We start from the raw sequence: 12,271 nt of genomic DNA on the forward strand, positions 1-12,271 counted from the left end.
CATCATGAAACCCCAACTTCTCCCAAAAGGACTTTAAATTAGAAAAAGGGACATGAGTATCAACCAAAATAAAAAACGATGGATGATATCTCTTAACTAGTTCCTTATAGTAAACCCTAGCCATTTTATTAGAGGCTCCCCTCACATTCCAAGTCAAGATGTTGAAATTTGTACTATCCATAATAACCATAAAAAAAAAAGAGAGAGAGAGGAATCAGGTACCCGTTAATGAGTAGCCATCGTGATGTCGCGAGAAGCTTCATGATCACCCTTATTAGCGTCGACTACCTTCATGCTAGATACACTCGCCTGAAGTTCCTGTTCCACTAGAATGAGTAAGCTCTACAATGATGGAGGTCTTCTCCTCTTATGCTTGATGAGTCCATATTTGATGATAATTTTTTGTTCAATTTGGATGGATTTCATCACATAAACTCACACTTAATCACCAAAATAGCATACTTTTGTGTTTTATCCCTAAATTGAACCTAAATGTGAAAACATGCGTTTTTGTGCTTAAATTGAGCAATTTAATTCCACTTTTATGCTATTCGATGCCGTGATATGTTTTGTCAGTGATTTCAGGTCAATTAGGCAAGAGTGGGTTGGTAGAAAGTGGAAGGAAGCATGCAAAATGGGAGAACACATGAAGAAAGCAAAGGAGAAGCACACACTGAAGTGTGCGTACGCACAACCATCTGTGCGTGCGCACCAGTACAAAAATCAGAGGTGTGCGTACGCACAACCATCCATGTGTATGCACAAGTGGCAAAACAGCAAGTGTGCGTACGCACAGGTCCCTACGCGTGACTTCATTAATGAAGCACGTGGTTTGCGATTTTGGGGCTCTCTTGGCCCAATTTTTGGAGTGCTGAAGCCTTTTGGAAGTGATATATCAAGGGGGAATGAAGACATATGAAGGCATTAGGTTTTATTAGGTTTTCATTAGTTTAGATTAGTTAAAAATATGCATTAGGAGTAGAAGTAGTGTAGAGTAGAAAATTCTCCCTTAGGGTTTACTAAATTTCCATTTGTAGCATTTTATAGTTTCAAGTTTTCATCTTGGATTTTGATCAACTCTTTTGTAAGTACTCTTTAATTTCTCTTTAATTACATCACATTTACCCTCATTTTCCTTTGGTTCAAGTGCTTTGTTAATATTTGCAAATTTTAAGTTCTTGAAGTTTTGATTGATGAATTTAAAGTTTTTTTTTGCATAGAGTAGTATTTGTCCAATTAGTTGAATTTTTTAATTATTTAACTCAATAACTTGAGACAACTAGAAAATTGTTTAATATAGGCAGATTTAGTCTTTATTACAGATGAATTTTGGTTACTAACAGATTTCGTCCCTTTGTAAAAGTCTCGTCAGAAATTATTTACCGACAGATTTTTTTCCGTCGATAATTTACTGACAGATTTTTACTAGTTACCGACAGATTTTCCCTCAGTAAATTCTCCCCTCCATTTCCCTTGGGCGACAAACTTTCCAACGGATTTTTCGTTAGTAATTAGAGACAAATTTTCAAACGGGTTTTCCGTCGGTAATTAGAGACAGATTTTTTGACGGATTTTTCGTCGGTAATTAGAGACAGATTTTTTGACGGATTTTTCGTCGGTAATTAGAGACAGATTTTTCATCGGTAATTTGAGCCTTGGAATACCATTCCAAACCCTGAATATAGACAGAAAATTCGTCTGTAAATCCATCAGTAAGATAAAATAGAATTTTTTTTTTAGATTTTTTCATTGCAAAAATAAACATGTTTTCATACAAAATAAATATAAAAAACCCAACTCAACTCATATAAATTATATATTATTTTTTTCCTTTGAGATATATGAAAAATAGATTATCTATATAATATTTCTTTGCATATAACTCAATTCATTCAATAATGTACAGTTATATATCCATATGGAGTGAAAATTACATCCATGTCTCAGAAACATTAGTAGAGTAGCATCCTTAGAATTTTCTAAAATTTCTTAAACACAGGAAGGACAAGAATACACATTTAAAGAGGGATTGGAGGCAAGAAATGCAAGACTTGCAATTTCATGACTGTGCAGTTGCGCTTGGACGATCATGACTCTGGTTCGCCAACTGTCTTGTTGCAGTTACATGAGTTGAATCATTGACTCCTGAACCTGAAATGGAATGTGAAGCATCAGGATCATAAAGCATCACTTCACTATACTGAAAATTCTTGGAATGCAGTTAACAGTTAAGATAAGACAGAGTTAGTTGGAAAATATATGTTCTCATATTCCCATCTTAGGATTATATCAGAAGCTATTAGGTTTTGTGTTTAAGATTTAGACAACAAGTTTCATGAAAATAACCTAAGTTAGCTATTATGATTATTTTCTAATAATTGTTTTTCGCCTTGTAAGTGACAAGAATGAAGTTACCTGTATTCTTGTCCGTAGCCATGGGTTCTAAACTGCTAGGCACAACAGCTGAAGGCTGAAAATTTCCAAACACTCATCATGTCAGAAAAAGAATAAGATTAGGACATCATTCAAAGAAACTATCACAAATGCCAATTAACAATATCAATCCATGGCATGAAATTTGTTCTAAAAGGGTAATAAAAATATTGAACTACATGCAATTATGGTGTGAAAGTTGTTCAAAAAGGATAATAAAAATATAGCGAGAAACTACTAACAGTTGTTTGATTTTGTAGCTATTTGTGTCTCTGCTGTGTCTGCTGGTACTTTAGAATGGTCCAGTCAAACAAATTGTCAGATTCAAATTCTGCACATTGAATTCGGCTGAATAAGATTATTTCGACAAGGAAGAATTAAAATAGAACACATACCATGAAGTTTTGAAATCCTAGGATTAATGTTAATTGGTACCATCAAAATACTAATTCACAAGCAAATTATTACCCTTACTAAACATAGACTAAATTTTCCTGTTATCTGGCAAATTAGTTAAAATCAAATCAAGTATATAAAAGCAAACAGTCAAAACCTTCACGAGAGAACAAATCACGAAACAAGCACTTCAAGAATCCATAATCTGGTAGTTGATCAAATGTCAAGGAGTGGCAATAATGAAAGTAAGAAGCGAACTCCACGGGATATGACTTGCAAAGCATCTAGGAGAAAAACATATCAATCTTTAGTCAAGGTTTCAAGTACTCAATCTTAAGTTCGAAGATCAATCATTTTATCAAACTGAAAAAAAAAACACACACATACCTCAATGGGAGTTGACAACTTCTTCTCACAAATCCTATCATATTTTTCCTTTTTGGTGACAGCTTTCAGACCCTGTCAGGGAAGGCTGAAAGGCAAAAACTAAATAGTCAAGACCCGTTTCTTGTTCAATTGATATGCAACATTTTTTTAAAACTTAATATGTCTTGAAAGTTAGAACGAATAGTGGGAAAAAACATACCTTCCTCTTAAGAAATACATAAGCACATAGCCAAGAGACTCTAAATCATCCTGACGACTTTAAAGCTTATCACAACCCAGATAACTGCAACCCAGAATGAGCCCATACCGGCCCAAGTTGAAAGCCCCAGGCACAAAATGCTTTGCTGTCAATGTCACTCCGAAGAATATTGGAAGTGCATATGCTATATAAATAGTAATTACTGCTATTAACACTGTGGCCTGAAATACTACCATACTTCCAAGAGACTATAATAGAATTAGAGTTGAGTTAGATATTTGCCAAGAACAGATTTCACACACACAAATAGCATTGTTTATATAGAATTGGTTAGCTCACAGTTAGTGGTTAGTTACAATTCTGTTATTTAGTTTCTACTTTCAGTTAGCATAACACTTGTACTAGAGACTATAAACTGAATAGTGCTTATGAATCTCTAGCAGAGTTAGATAAATACTAGTTCCCCTACATTGTTGCCAAGGACAAATAAGAGAAGATGTAGTTTTAAGAGCATTTTAAAATTTAAAATATTTAATATTTCTTAACAAAATAAAAAAGCACATACCGTTAGAGCCAAGCAAAATGAAATCAAAACAGAAAGCCAAACAGCATTTATAAGAACCTCCTTCTAATTAACTTTATGCCACAATGATGACAAGGGCATGGCCCCATCTATTGAGAAAGCATAAGCCATCCTGTACATTTTTTAAGTACTTAAATATAAACAACTAGAGAGATTATAAAGCCTCTAATATGCAAATGCAACATGCACAGCACCAAATTTTAGGTACATTTACCTTGAGTTGCTGGTAATTGAACCCATACCACAGAAAAATATGGTAATAGCAATAATCACCAAGCACATAAAAACCCCAAATCCATGGCCATATATTTTCTTGAATTCCATATAAAATATTTGAGCAATGGCATATCCACCAGCATCATTGTCTTCACTCAATAGGTAAGGGATATCAGTAACTGCAAAGGTAATGCCTAATATGTAACCAAATCCAAAACCAGTAGATATTTCAACTGAGCTGATAATTCCTTTTGGTCTATTTATATCAGATCTCTTGGTTTTCTCCGTCTGAAAATTGAAGTTTTCAATGAAAGAAAAATCTTAGTCCAATCCTTTAATCACTCAACCAGTCAAGTTAAATTTTAGAGATATTAGTGACTTAATTAGAGGTTAATTACTTCTGGATGTTGGCTACTACAATGTGTTAGTTTCTTGATAGTTACCATCTTATATGTAGTGTGTATCTCTAATGTAAATCTAAATCTCACCATTAACAAAATCCAATACTAACTTTCTTAATTTTCCCCTTGTTTATCTGTCAGCATCGATTATAACAGTAAATGAATAGCACCAATATTGGCTATGGTCAAAAGCAGTTCAGTCATTAGATCAACACTATATCTTTCGAAACAGAACGGGAATACTTCCACTAGTAAATTAGATAGTAGTATTCAAAAGTTAAAGCTTTGATGAGAACTCACACTGCCAAAATACCGATCAAGAATCTCCACATAATGATGAATTATTTCAAGAACTTCTAATTCATTGTCATCTTCATCAAACACATGCAAAAATACAGACCAGAACAATAGTCTGCAAAGGAAGAAGCAAGTAATTACTCTCTTTTGTGTTAAAATGATAGAAAAAAACAAAACAAGGAACAAAGAAAAAATCGTACTGTAGCTGAGGATATTGAGTTGAATTTAAAAACTAAAAATGATGAATCCAAACTAGTATTAACTGAATTAAATTTCTGTTCTAGAGCACTATAGCATTCATCAAGCTCATATTAACAATGTTCAGCAATCCAGATTAACAATCTAAATATTTCTCAGCTATTCAGAATCAGAACCTAATCTAATCCTATTTTAACAACCTAAAAATCCACTAATCAGAAAACAAATCTAACTTAACTAATTACTAAAATCAAACTAACTAAACAAAATTAATTGAATTCAACAGAAATTAAAAGAATTTTGAAACCAAAACCTGGAAGCAGAGACAATCAAAACAGGGAAAGAAGGATTCCCAGGTCTCTACGGTTCAAACAGAGGGAAAGAGAGAGGTGGAACCGCGTGACGGTGGAACCAATTTTGGTCGCCACTGAGCTAGGCGCGAAGGTAGCTGCGGAATTGACTGGAGGAGATGATGGCTACGACGCTGAGAAGATATGCGAGCCAGAACTGAGGGGGATAAACGGAGAGAGAGAGGCGCGGCGGTGGTGTAGCTTGAGCTTGCTTTGTTATGCAAATGAGAAAGAATGAGAGAGATAGGGGATGTGTTCTACTGGTTTAATGTTTAAAAAAGAGGAGAAGAAGGAGAAGGTAGCTGCGGCGGTTAGGGTGGCCAGCGGTGGCGCTGTGGGTGAGGAAAGGAGAAGAAAAAGCTCGTCGACGGAGAGGGGAATGTTAGGTTTAGCTCGTTTGATTTGTGTGTTGTGAATAAATGGAGTTCGGGCACAAACTTGACTACAAGGATCATAAATGCAGAATATCAACCTTTTCGATGGAATATTTTAAATTATAGAAAGATTTTTTGTCGGTAACTATTTTTTACGAAAAAAATTAATTTTTCTAACAGAATTATTGATGAATTCTCTTTTCTGTTTATAATTTATGTTAATTCATTTTTTTTTGTTTCTGACAAAAAATTACTCACAAATTTCATCTATATTTTCATGGAATAAAATTTGTTAAAAATATTCGTCTATAATAAATAATTTTTTAGTAGTGTTGAATACTTATGTTCGAATCCATACTTTCAAATTTTGACTAACTAAAAACATCCCACAAAAGCTTTTGCCTCCATAAATATCTTTTCTTGTCTCCTTTTCTAATCTTCAGTTACTATCATTAAAATTTTATTTTTCTTTTATTCTTTTTACTTAATTTAATATTATTTTATTTTTTATAAATTATGAATTCTTTAATTGAAATTTTTTAAACAAAGGCATTCAAATATTCATTTATTTTGGTTATTCATATTGATAAAAAAATTTTAAAAATTATGTTTTTATTTCAATTATTAAAAATATCAAATTACTTAAGATTTAAAGAGTATCATTTTTAAGTATTTTATAATTCTTATTTGTGATGGATATCAGTAACTAAGAAAAGGGGTTGAATCTTGGCCTATTTTTATTTTACTTTTTAACTGGGATTTTATTGCGACACTTTAAGTAGAAAATCAAGAGATACTTTGGTTTTGTCTCTTGACATGGTAGGAGGCAAAATAGAGTTACGAGCAAGGTGTGTTACAGTGAAGTATAGCTGAATAGAAGAATCAGGAGATACTTTTATTTTGTCTCCTAAAGTACAGAACCAGAAACAGAGAAGAGAAAGAGAAGTGACACGGCCATATATCTTGGTTTGGCTACTTAGTGCAATGCAGCTTACATCCAGTCTACATCACAATAATGACAGAATTTCACTATCTTTCAACAAAATTACAATCATCAATTCTCCTTAGGATTCTAACTAATCCTATATGGGACAAATCCAGTTTCTAACTCAAACTAGACTTGACTTGGAACTCACCCTAGTTTTCAACAGTAAAGTGCTAACCCAACTTGTAAGGGAATCCCCTCAAGATCATGACAACAAAATAGAAAAACTTACAAAGAATTTCTGAAATAAACATAGGTTTTTCTCCAAGTCTAAATCTCTTGCCTTTTTCCACTCAATGACTTTTTCATACAATCCTCAATGTATTACCTTTTTCCATTGAAAACAAAGAAAGACTAAATTGAGAAAATAAGACATTCAATGAGAACCATGAAGGAGAAGAATGGATAGCTCAGTGAGCTATGAAAACCCAAACTTTGTGCTTTCTCTCCTTATTTCAATTCTTGGCTGTTCACCCTTTTAATAGAGGAGTGAAACTTCCAGGACTTGAAACTTGCTTCAGCACTTATTTGACTTCTTCTCCTAAACATCAGAAGCAGCAGCGGCATGATAGAGGAGAGATAGGGTAGAAGCAATGACTTAACCATACATGCATCCATACCTTCTATCTTCTCTTTCAACCTTTTTCATCTTGCTTGTTGAATCTAAATCCTTCATTCTTGCTTTGACTCCAAGTCAGATTCTTGAACATTGTTTCACAGCAGAGCTCCATGATCTTCAATATTTTCAACTTTCTACTTCTGTGCTTGCAAAGAGAGGATTTCTTCATCGAGTTTCAATGAAACACAAATGTGAAAACTTCTTTTTTTGTGATTTGCCCTTCGGATGTGATCTTAACTTTTGCCCTAGCTTCTTTGACTTACTCTTCTTTGCTTGGATTTGGAAACTTGCTTTTTTGTTCTTTAATTTTGCCCTAACTTAGAGCTCCCCCTTTTTCTTACTTTTTCTTCTGAAAAATCACGTGGGGTTGGACAAAGAGAAGAGAGAATTTGGTTTCGGTGGTAGAGTCTGGTTCAAATTGAGATGAAATTGAATTACTTAGTTAGCAACTAAGTTAAATGAATGGATTTGGATGTGGACCACCGATTTGGGCTTGTTTATGATCTTGGGCCAATTGCTTTCTTTTTTTCCTTGTTTTGGTCAGATTGTTTGCTTTCATTTTCTGATGGAGATTAGCCACTCTTTCTTTCAATTGAATATATGATATGAGTACTTTGTTTGATCAATATTGGGCTTCATTTGTTTATGTCTATTTTCTTGCTTCATTATGTCTGTTTTGATTAACTTAATTTTCTACACACTTAACAAAATAATCAAGCACATAATTAGATTTTAATCTAATATTAATATTTAGACATCATCTATAAAATATTATTAGTTTTTCAAACTCAACAATTTGTAAAGTTATTCATTTATTAATATACTAGTGTCATATTTCAAGAATATTTATATTTACAAATTTCATTCAATATAAATGCTATTATATAACTTTTTTTTGTTAAAATCCTCTCCTTTTCCCCAAAGTTTTGTCTCAATTCTGCCACTGTCAATACCTTAAAATTAAATTATATTAATATATCTAATATAAAAAATTTCACTTAGAAATGCAAAAAGATTGTGTATTAATACCATGAGAAAAAAGCATAAATTCATGAAAGATAAAATCAAATTAAAGGAGATATAAACGAAGACAATAGTTTCAAAGAGCCTGTCTTTTCAATTTGTGGAAAGACTCATTTAGAACATAACTACAAAGTAGTATTCTTGTTAGTATGTTTCAATCTTGAGTTACATGAGATAGAGATAAGAAATCATTTATCATTAGTAATTGATGTGCAAAAATTGAATCCAGAGTAAAATCTTAAGTTGTTATATCGTTGTCATTATAGTACACTCCGAATACTAGCTTCCATAATCAAATTTGAAATAATAATAAAAGGTTCTTTAAACCTTCTAAAAGTTAAATTTGGAGTTTAGACTCGAGTCGTATTTCAAGAAAGGATTGTATAGATTAAGGAAAAATATAGGTAGACATTGAAAATACTAAACAATGTGAAGAATAAATATATCGGATGTTCATTTCACTAGGTGTACGAATGGTTATTTTAATATTAAGATTTAGGTAGGTAATTTGGAAGTGTAGTATATTTTTATTTGATTGGTGGTTGTTCATGTTGTTCAAGATGGTCATTGTTTACCTAGCATTCCCCATAGATTAATTATGGATTGAAGAGTTTTGGGTGCATTCTAAGAAAACAAATTAAAAAGGAGAATTAGCAACGAAATTACAAATTAAAGCAATTAAAGTAAACAGGGCTAAAGGGAATTAAACTGGAACTTGGCTTAGACATATTTTTTAGGATTATCTATGGTCACGGTAATAGCTAGTAAAAAAGGATGACGATAGATCTATGGTCACGATTTTGGACCTATGGTCACGATTTTTTACCGTGGCCATAAGTCTATGGTCACGATTTTTTTATCTATGGTCACGGTTTCTGTGGTCACGGTTTCAATTTTCAAATTCTGGCACTTTAGGCCACGTTTTTTTACCATAACCATAGTCTTATCTATGGTCACAGTTTTCTCTGTGACCATAGCCTCTATGGTCACCCCACCTTAAAATTGTGACCATAGCCTTATCTATAGTCACCCCATCTTAAAACCGTGACCATAACCTTATCTATGGCCACGGTTTTCTCCGTGACCATAGCCTATGGTCACGATTTTTCGCCGTGACCATAGCCTCTATGGTCACCCATCCTTAAAACCGTGACCATAACCTTATTTATGGTCACGGTTTTTACCCTAACCATAGCCTTATCTATAGTCACCCTATTTTAAAATCGTGACCATAATTTACTCTGTTTTTTTAGATTTATTTTTTTAAAGCATAATCAGATCCTAAAATTATGATAATCACAAAATAAATGTATCTATTACATGTATAATTTATCCATTACATATAATACCAAGTAAAAGCTCTTAAAAAATTACAAAAGACATCAAAATATTATATTGTGAAAACAAAAATATTCTCTAATATAGTACATATTCTTCTCATCCTTTGAAAACCAAAAAAAAAAAAAATTCTTCTCTAATTTGTTCGATCATCTTGTAATGTTTTTCACCTGCAACCCAAAAAAAAATTGAACAATTGAACAATTGATTAGAAATTAGTTAGAACATGACAAATTACATTAAAAAAACACACAAACACATTAGAGTATTAGACACACAAGATCTAAAAAATCTGAAACAGTTGATCGCTTTGTTTGAGTTTGAAAAAGCGATTAGAAAAAGAGAACAGAGAATGATACCTTCACTTTCAGCAAGGTCAGCTACTATCTTGAAGAATTCCAAGCCTTTGGTGAAAGTCTTTACTTTCCATGTCCTCTTCAGTTTAAATATGCCATCTTCTTTTACCAAATTCCACTCAGAAACCTAACCAGAAAATGTCAATTTCCAAAACACTTTAAGTTGAAAAAGCTTTATTTTGATGATGATGATTATGATGATTACAAATAAATGTGTGGCATCAAAGTGTGTGCTGCATCCTCGTCATCAGTCGTAGTTCCTTCAGATTGCATGGCACACACTTCTTATCTTTGAGACCTAACAAAGGGAAAAAAAGTTATATATGACAGCATGAACAATGAGATTATAGAATATAGTGTTTGATAAAACTAGACTCTTTCATGAGATATGAACAAATCAGATATCACACAAAACAAAATATCTCAAATCAATTTTCATGACACAAGAAGCTCATAGATAAACATAGGGAATAACGGAAAAAATAGAAAAGAAAAAGTATCTAAGGAAGCATAGCTACTATCACTATAACAAATTGTTGATTAAAGGAGATATAACTGAATCAAGGATATCATATAACTGATCAAGCAAAGAGCGAATTATCTTTTCAGAACCCCCAAAAAATTAAAATAAACTACATGTTTTATTTGACTCATTATGAACAGATTCATTGTCAACTTCTTGTTCATCTGTGGTCTGGGGTTTTTTTGACTCATTATCACTCTTAGGTGAACCTGTAATGGAGAAATAAAGTAATAGCAGTTAAACCATAATCTATTTGTAGTCACCTGAACTATATAACTCAAAATTTATCCCTCAGAAAGAATAATGATCAATAATGACCTTTCCATAACCTTATGTAAAGATACCTCAAAATTTTATATATATTAACAAATAAATATACCTTTATCTTCAAGCTTATCCCAATCTTTATCCCAGTCAGTAGCTCCTTCCTGGATACCAGGTTGCCAACCTTAAAAGGAAAAAATTGAGTGACACCAGAGAATATAAAAATAACATAACATGAATGCAATGCAATTACTTTTTCAAAATAAAAGAGCTAGTTGAAGAGAACACATGGACCTACTGGAAACCACAAAGCAAGGAGAAATAACAAAGAAAATAAGTAAAAGGGGATAACATGATAACTATCTATGTATCAATAGGCAAACTATACACTTAGCGAGAGAACAAACACTAAGTGACTTCATTCTACATGAATGGGAACAGTTTTTGTAATCTTATTCGATATAATAGAAGAAAAATGCAACTGCAAACTTAAGTAATTATTTTGGAAAGCCAACAACAAATTCAAGGTTCATGATAATCAGTAACAAATTTCAGCAACACTTTCAGCAACAAATTACTTTCAGCAACAAAATCAAAGTGCAGTGATGCAGCAACAAAAATTGAAACATAAAGAACAGGGGTAAAATAACTCACCACACAAAGAAAGGACTGGCAGTGATTCCGGCTACACCCGCGTGATACCGGTGACCAGACGGCAGACCTGATGGCGGCAGAAGCTCGGTGCGGTGGCTGGCCCTCAATAGCGGCGATCCCAGTTCCTCATTCTTACCCATTCCGTTCTCCCTCTCTCCCGCAGCAGCAACGGCAATGGCAGAGCCTTCACAGCGGCGACTGTGGCTCGATGGCAGTGACGCGGATGGCATCCTTCGTGTTCTGTCTCCCCGTCTCCTCAGGCTTCTCCGGCAATGGCGAGAAAGACGGCGACACGGGCTTCCTCCAACTGCGGCGATGACGCATGCAGTTCGGTGGCTTCGCGGTGGCAGGGCGCGACGACTCGACGATTCGGCAGCGGCGATGACCTCTCCTTCTGCCGGCGACGTTCCTCCGTTTCTCTCTCTCTCTCTCTCTCTCTCTCTCTCTCTCTCTCTCTCTCTCTCTCTCTGCATGGGTGGCTGGCACGACAATGGAGGGTGAGGGAGGTGTGTGAGGCTGAGTGTGGGTGTCTAGAGGGAGGTCCATGTGTGTGTGTGTGTGTGTGTGGAGGGAAAGGGAAATGGGGGGTTTGGTGGCTGCTGATGGTAAAAAAGGGAAGTGTGGTGGTGAATGGCGGTGAGGCAGTGAAATTAGGGTTAAGTTAGGGTTAATGGG

The 12,271-nt window shown here is 34.0% G+C and overlaps 1 protein-coding gene and 1 long non-coding RNA gene across 6 annotated transcripts; both read right to left on the reverse strand.

The window, feature by feature from the left end:
• Nucleotides 1-1,858: 1,858 nt before the first annotated feature.
• On the reverse strand, nucleotides 1,859-5,903 carry LOC107639622 (uncharacterized). 5 transcript variants are annotated; one of them, XR_001620238.3, is made up of 9 exons: nucleotides 5,424-5,903; nucleotides 4,916-5,027; nucleotides 4,213-4,502; nucleotides 3,416-3,499; nucleotides 3,217-3,301; nucleotides 2,987-3,113; nucleotides 2,676-2,764; nucleotides 2,416-2,470; nucleotides 1,859-2,151 (listed from the first exon to the last, which is right to left on the reverse strand). It is a non-coding gene; the product is annotated as an uncharacterized LOC107639622 (long non-coding RNA). The 5 variants fall into 5 exon arrangements; XR_002361597.2 differs by having other exon boundaries at nucleotides 3,416-3,560; XR_015881328.1 differs by having other exon boundaries at nucleotides 3,416-3,599.
• A 5,189-nt stretch (nucleotides 5,904-11,092) lies between these two features.
• LOC148569034 (uncharacterized) lies at nucleotides 11,093-12,069 on the reverse strand. Its single transcript, XM_088484861.1, has 2 exons — nucleotides 11,597-12,069; nucleotides 11,093-11,126 (listed from the first exon to the last, which is right to left on the reverse strand). Exons 1-2 carry the CDS (start codon nucleotides 12,067-12,069, stop codon nucleotides 11,093-11,095), a joined length of 507 nt encoding a protein of 168 aa, XP_088340987.1.
• Between the last annotated feature and the right edge of the window lie 202 nt (nucleotides 12,070-12,271).

The sequence above is a fragment of the Arachis ipaensis genome, chromosome B4 (assembly GCF_059453495.1).
Source record: "Arachis ipaensis isolate K30076 ecotype BB chromosome B4, ASM5945349v1, whole genome shotgun sequence".
Taxonomy (NCBI): domain Eukaryota; kingdom Viridiplantae; phylum Streptophyta; class Magnoliopsida; order Fabales; family Fabaceae; genus Arachis; species Arachis ipaensis.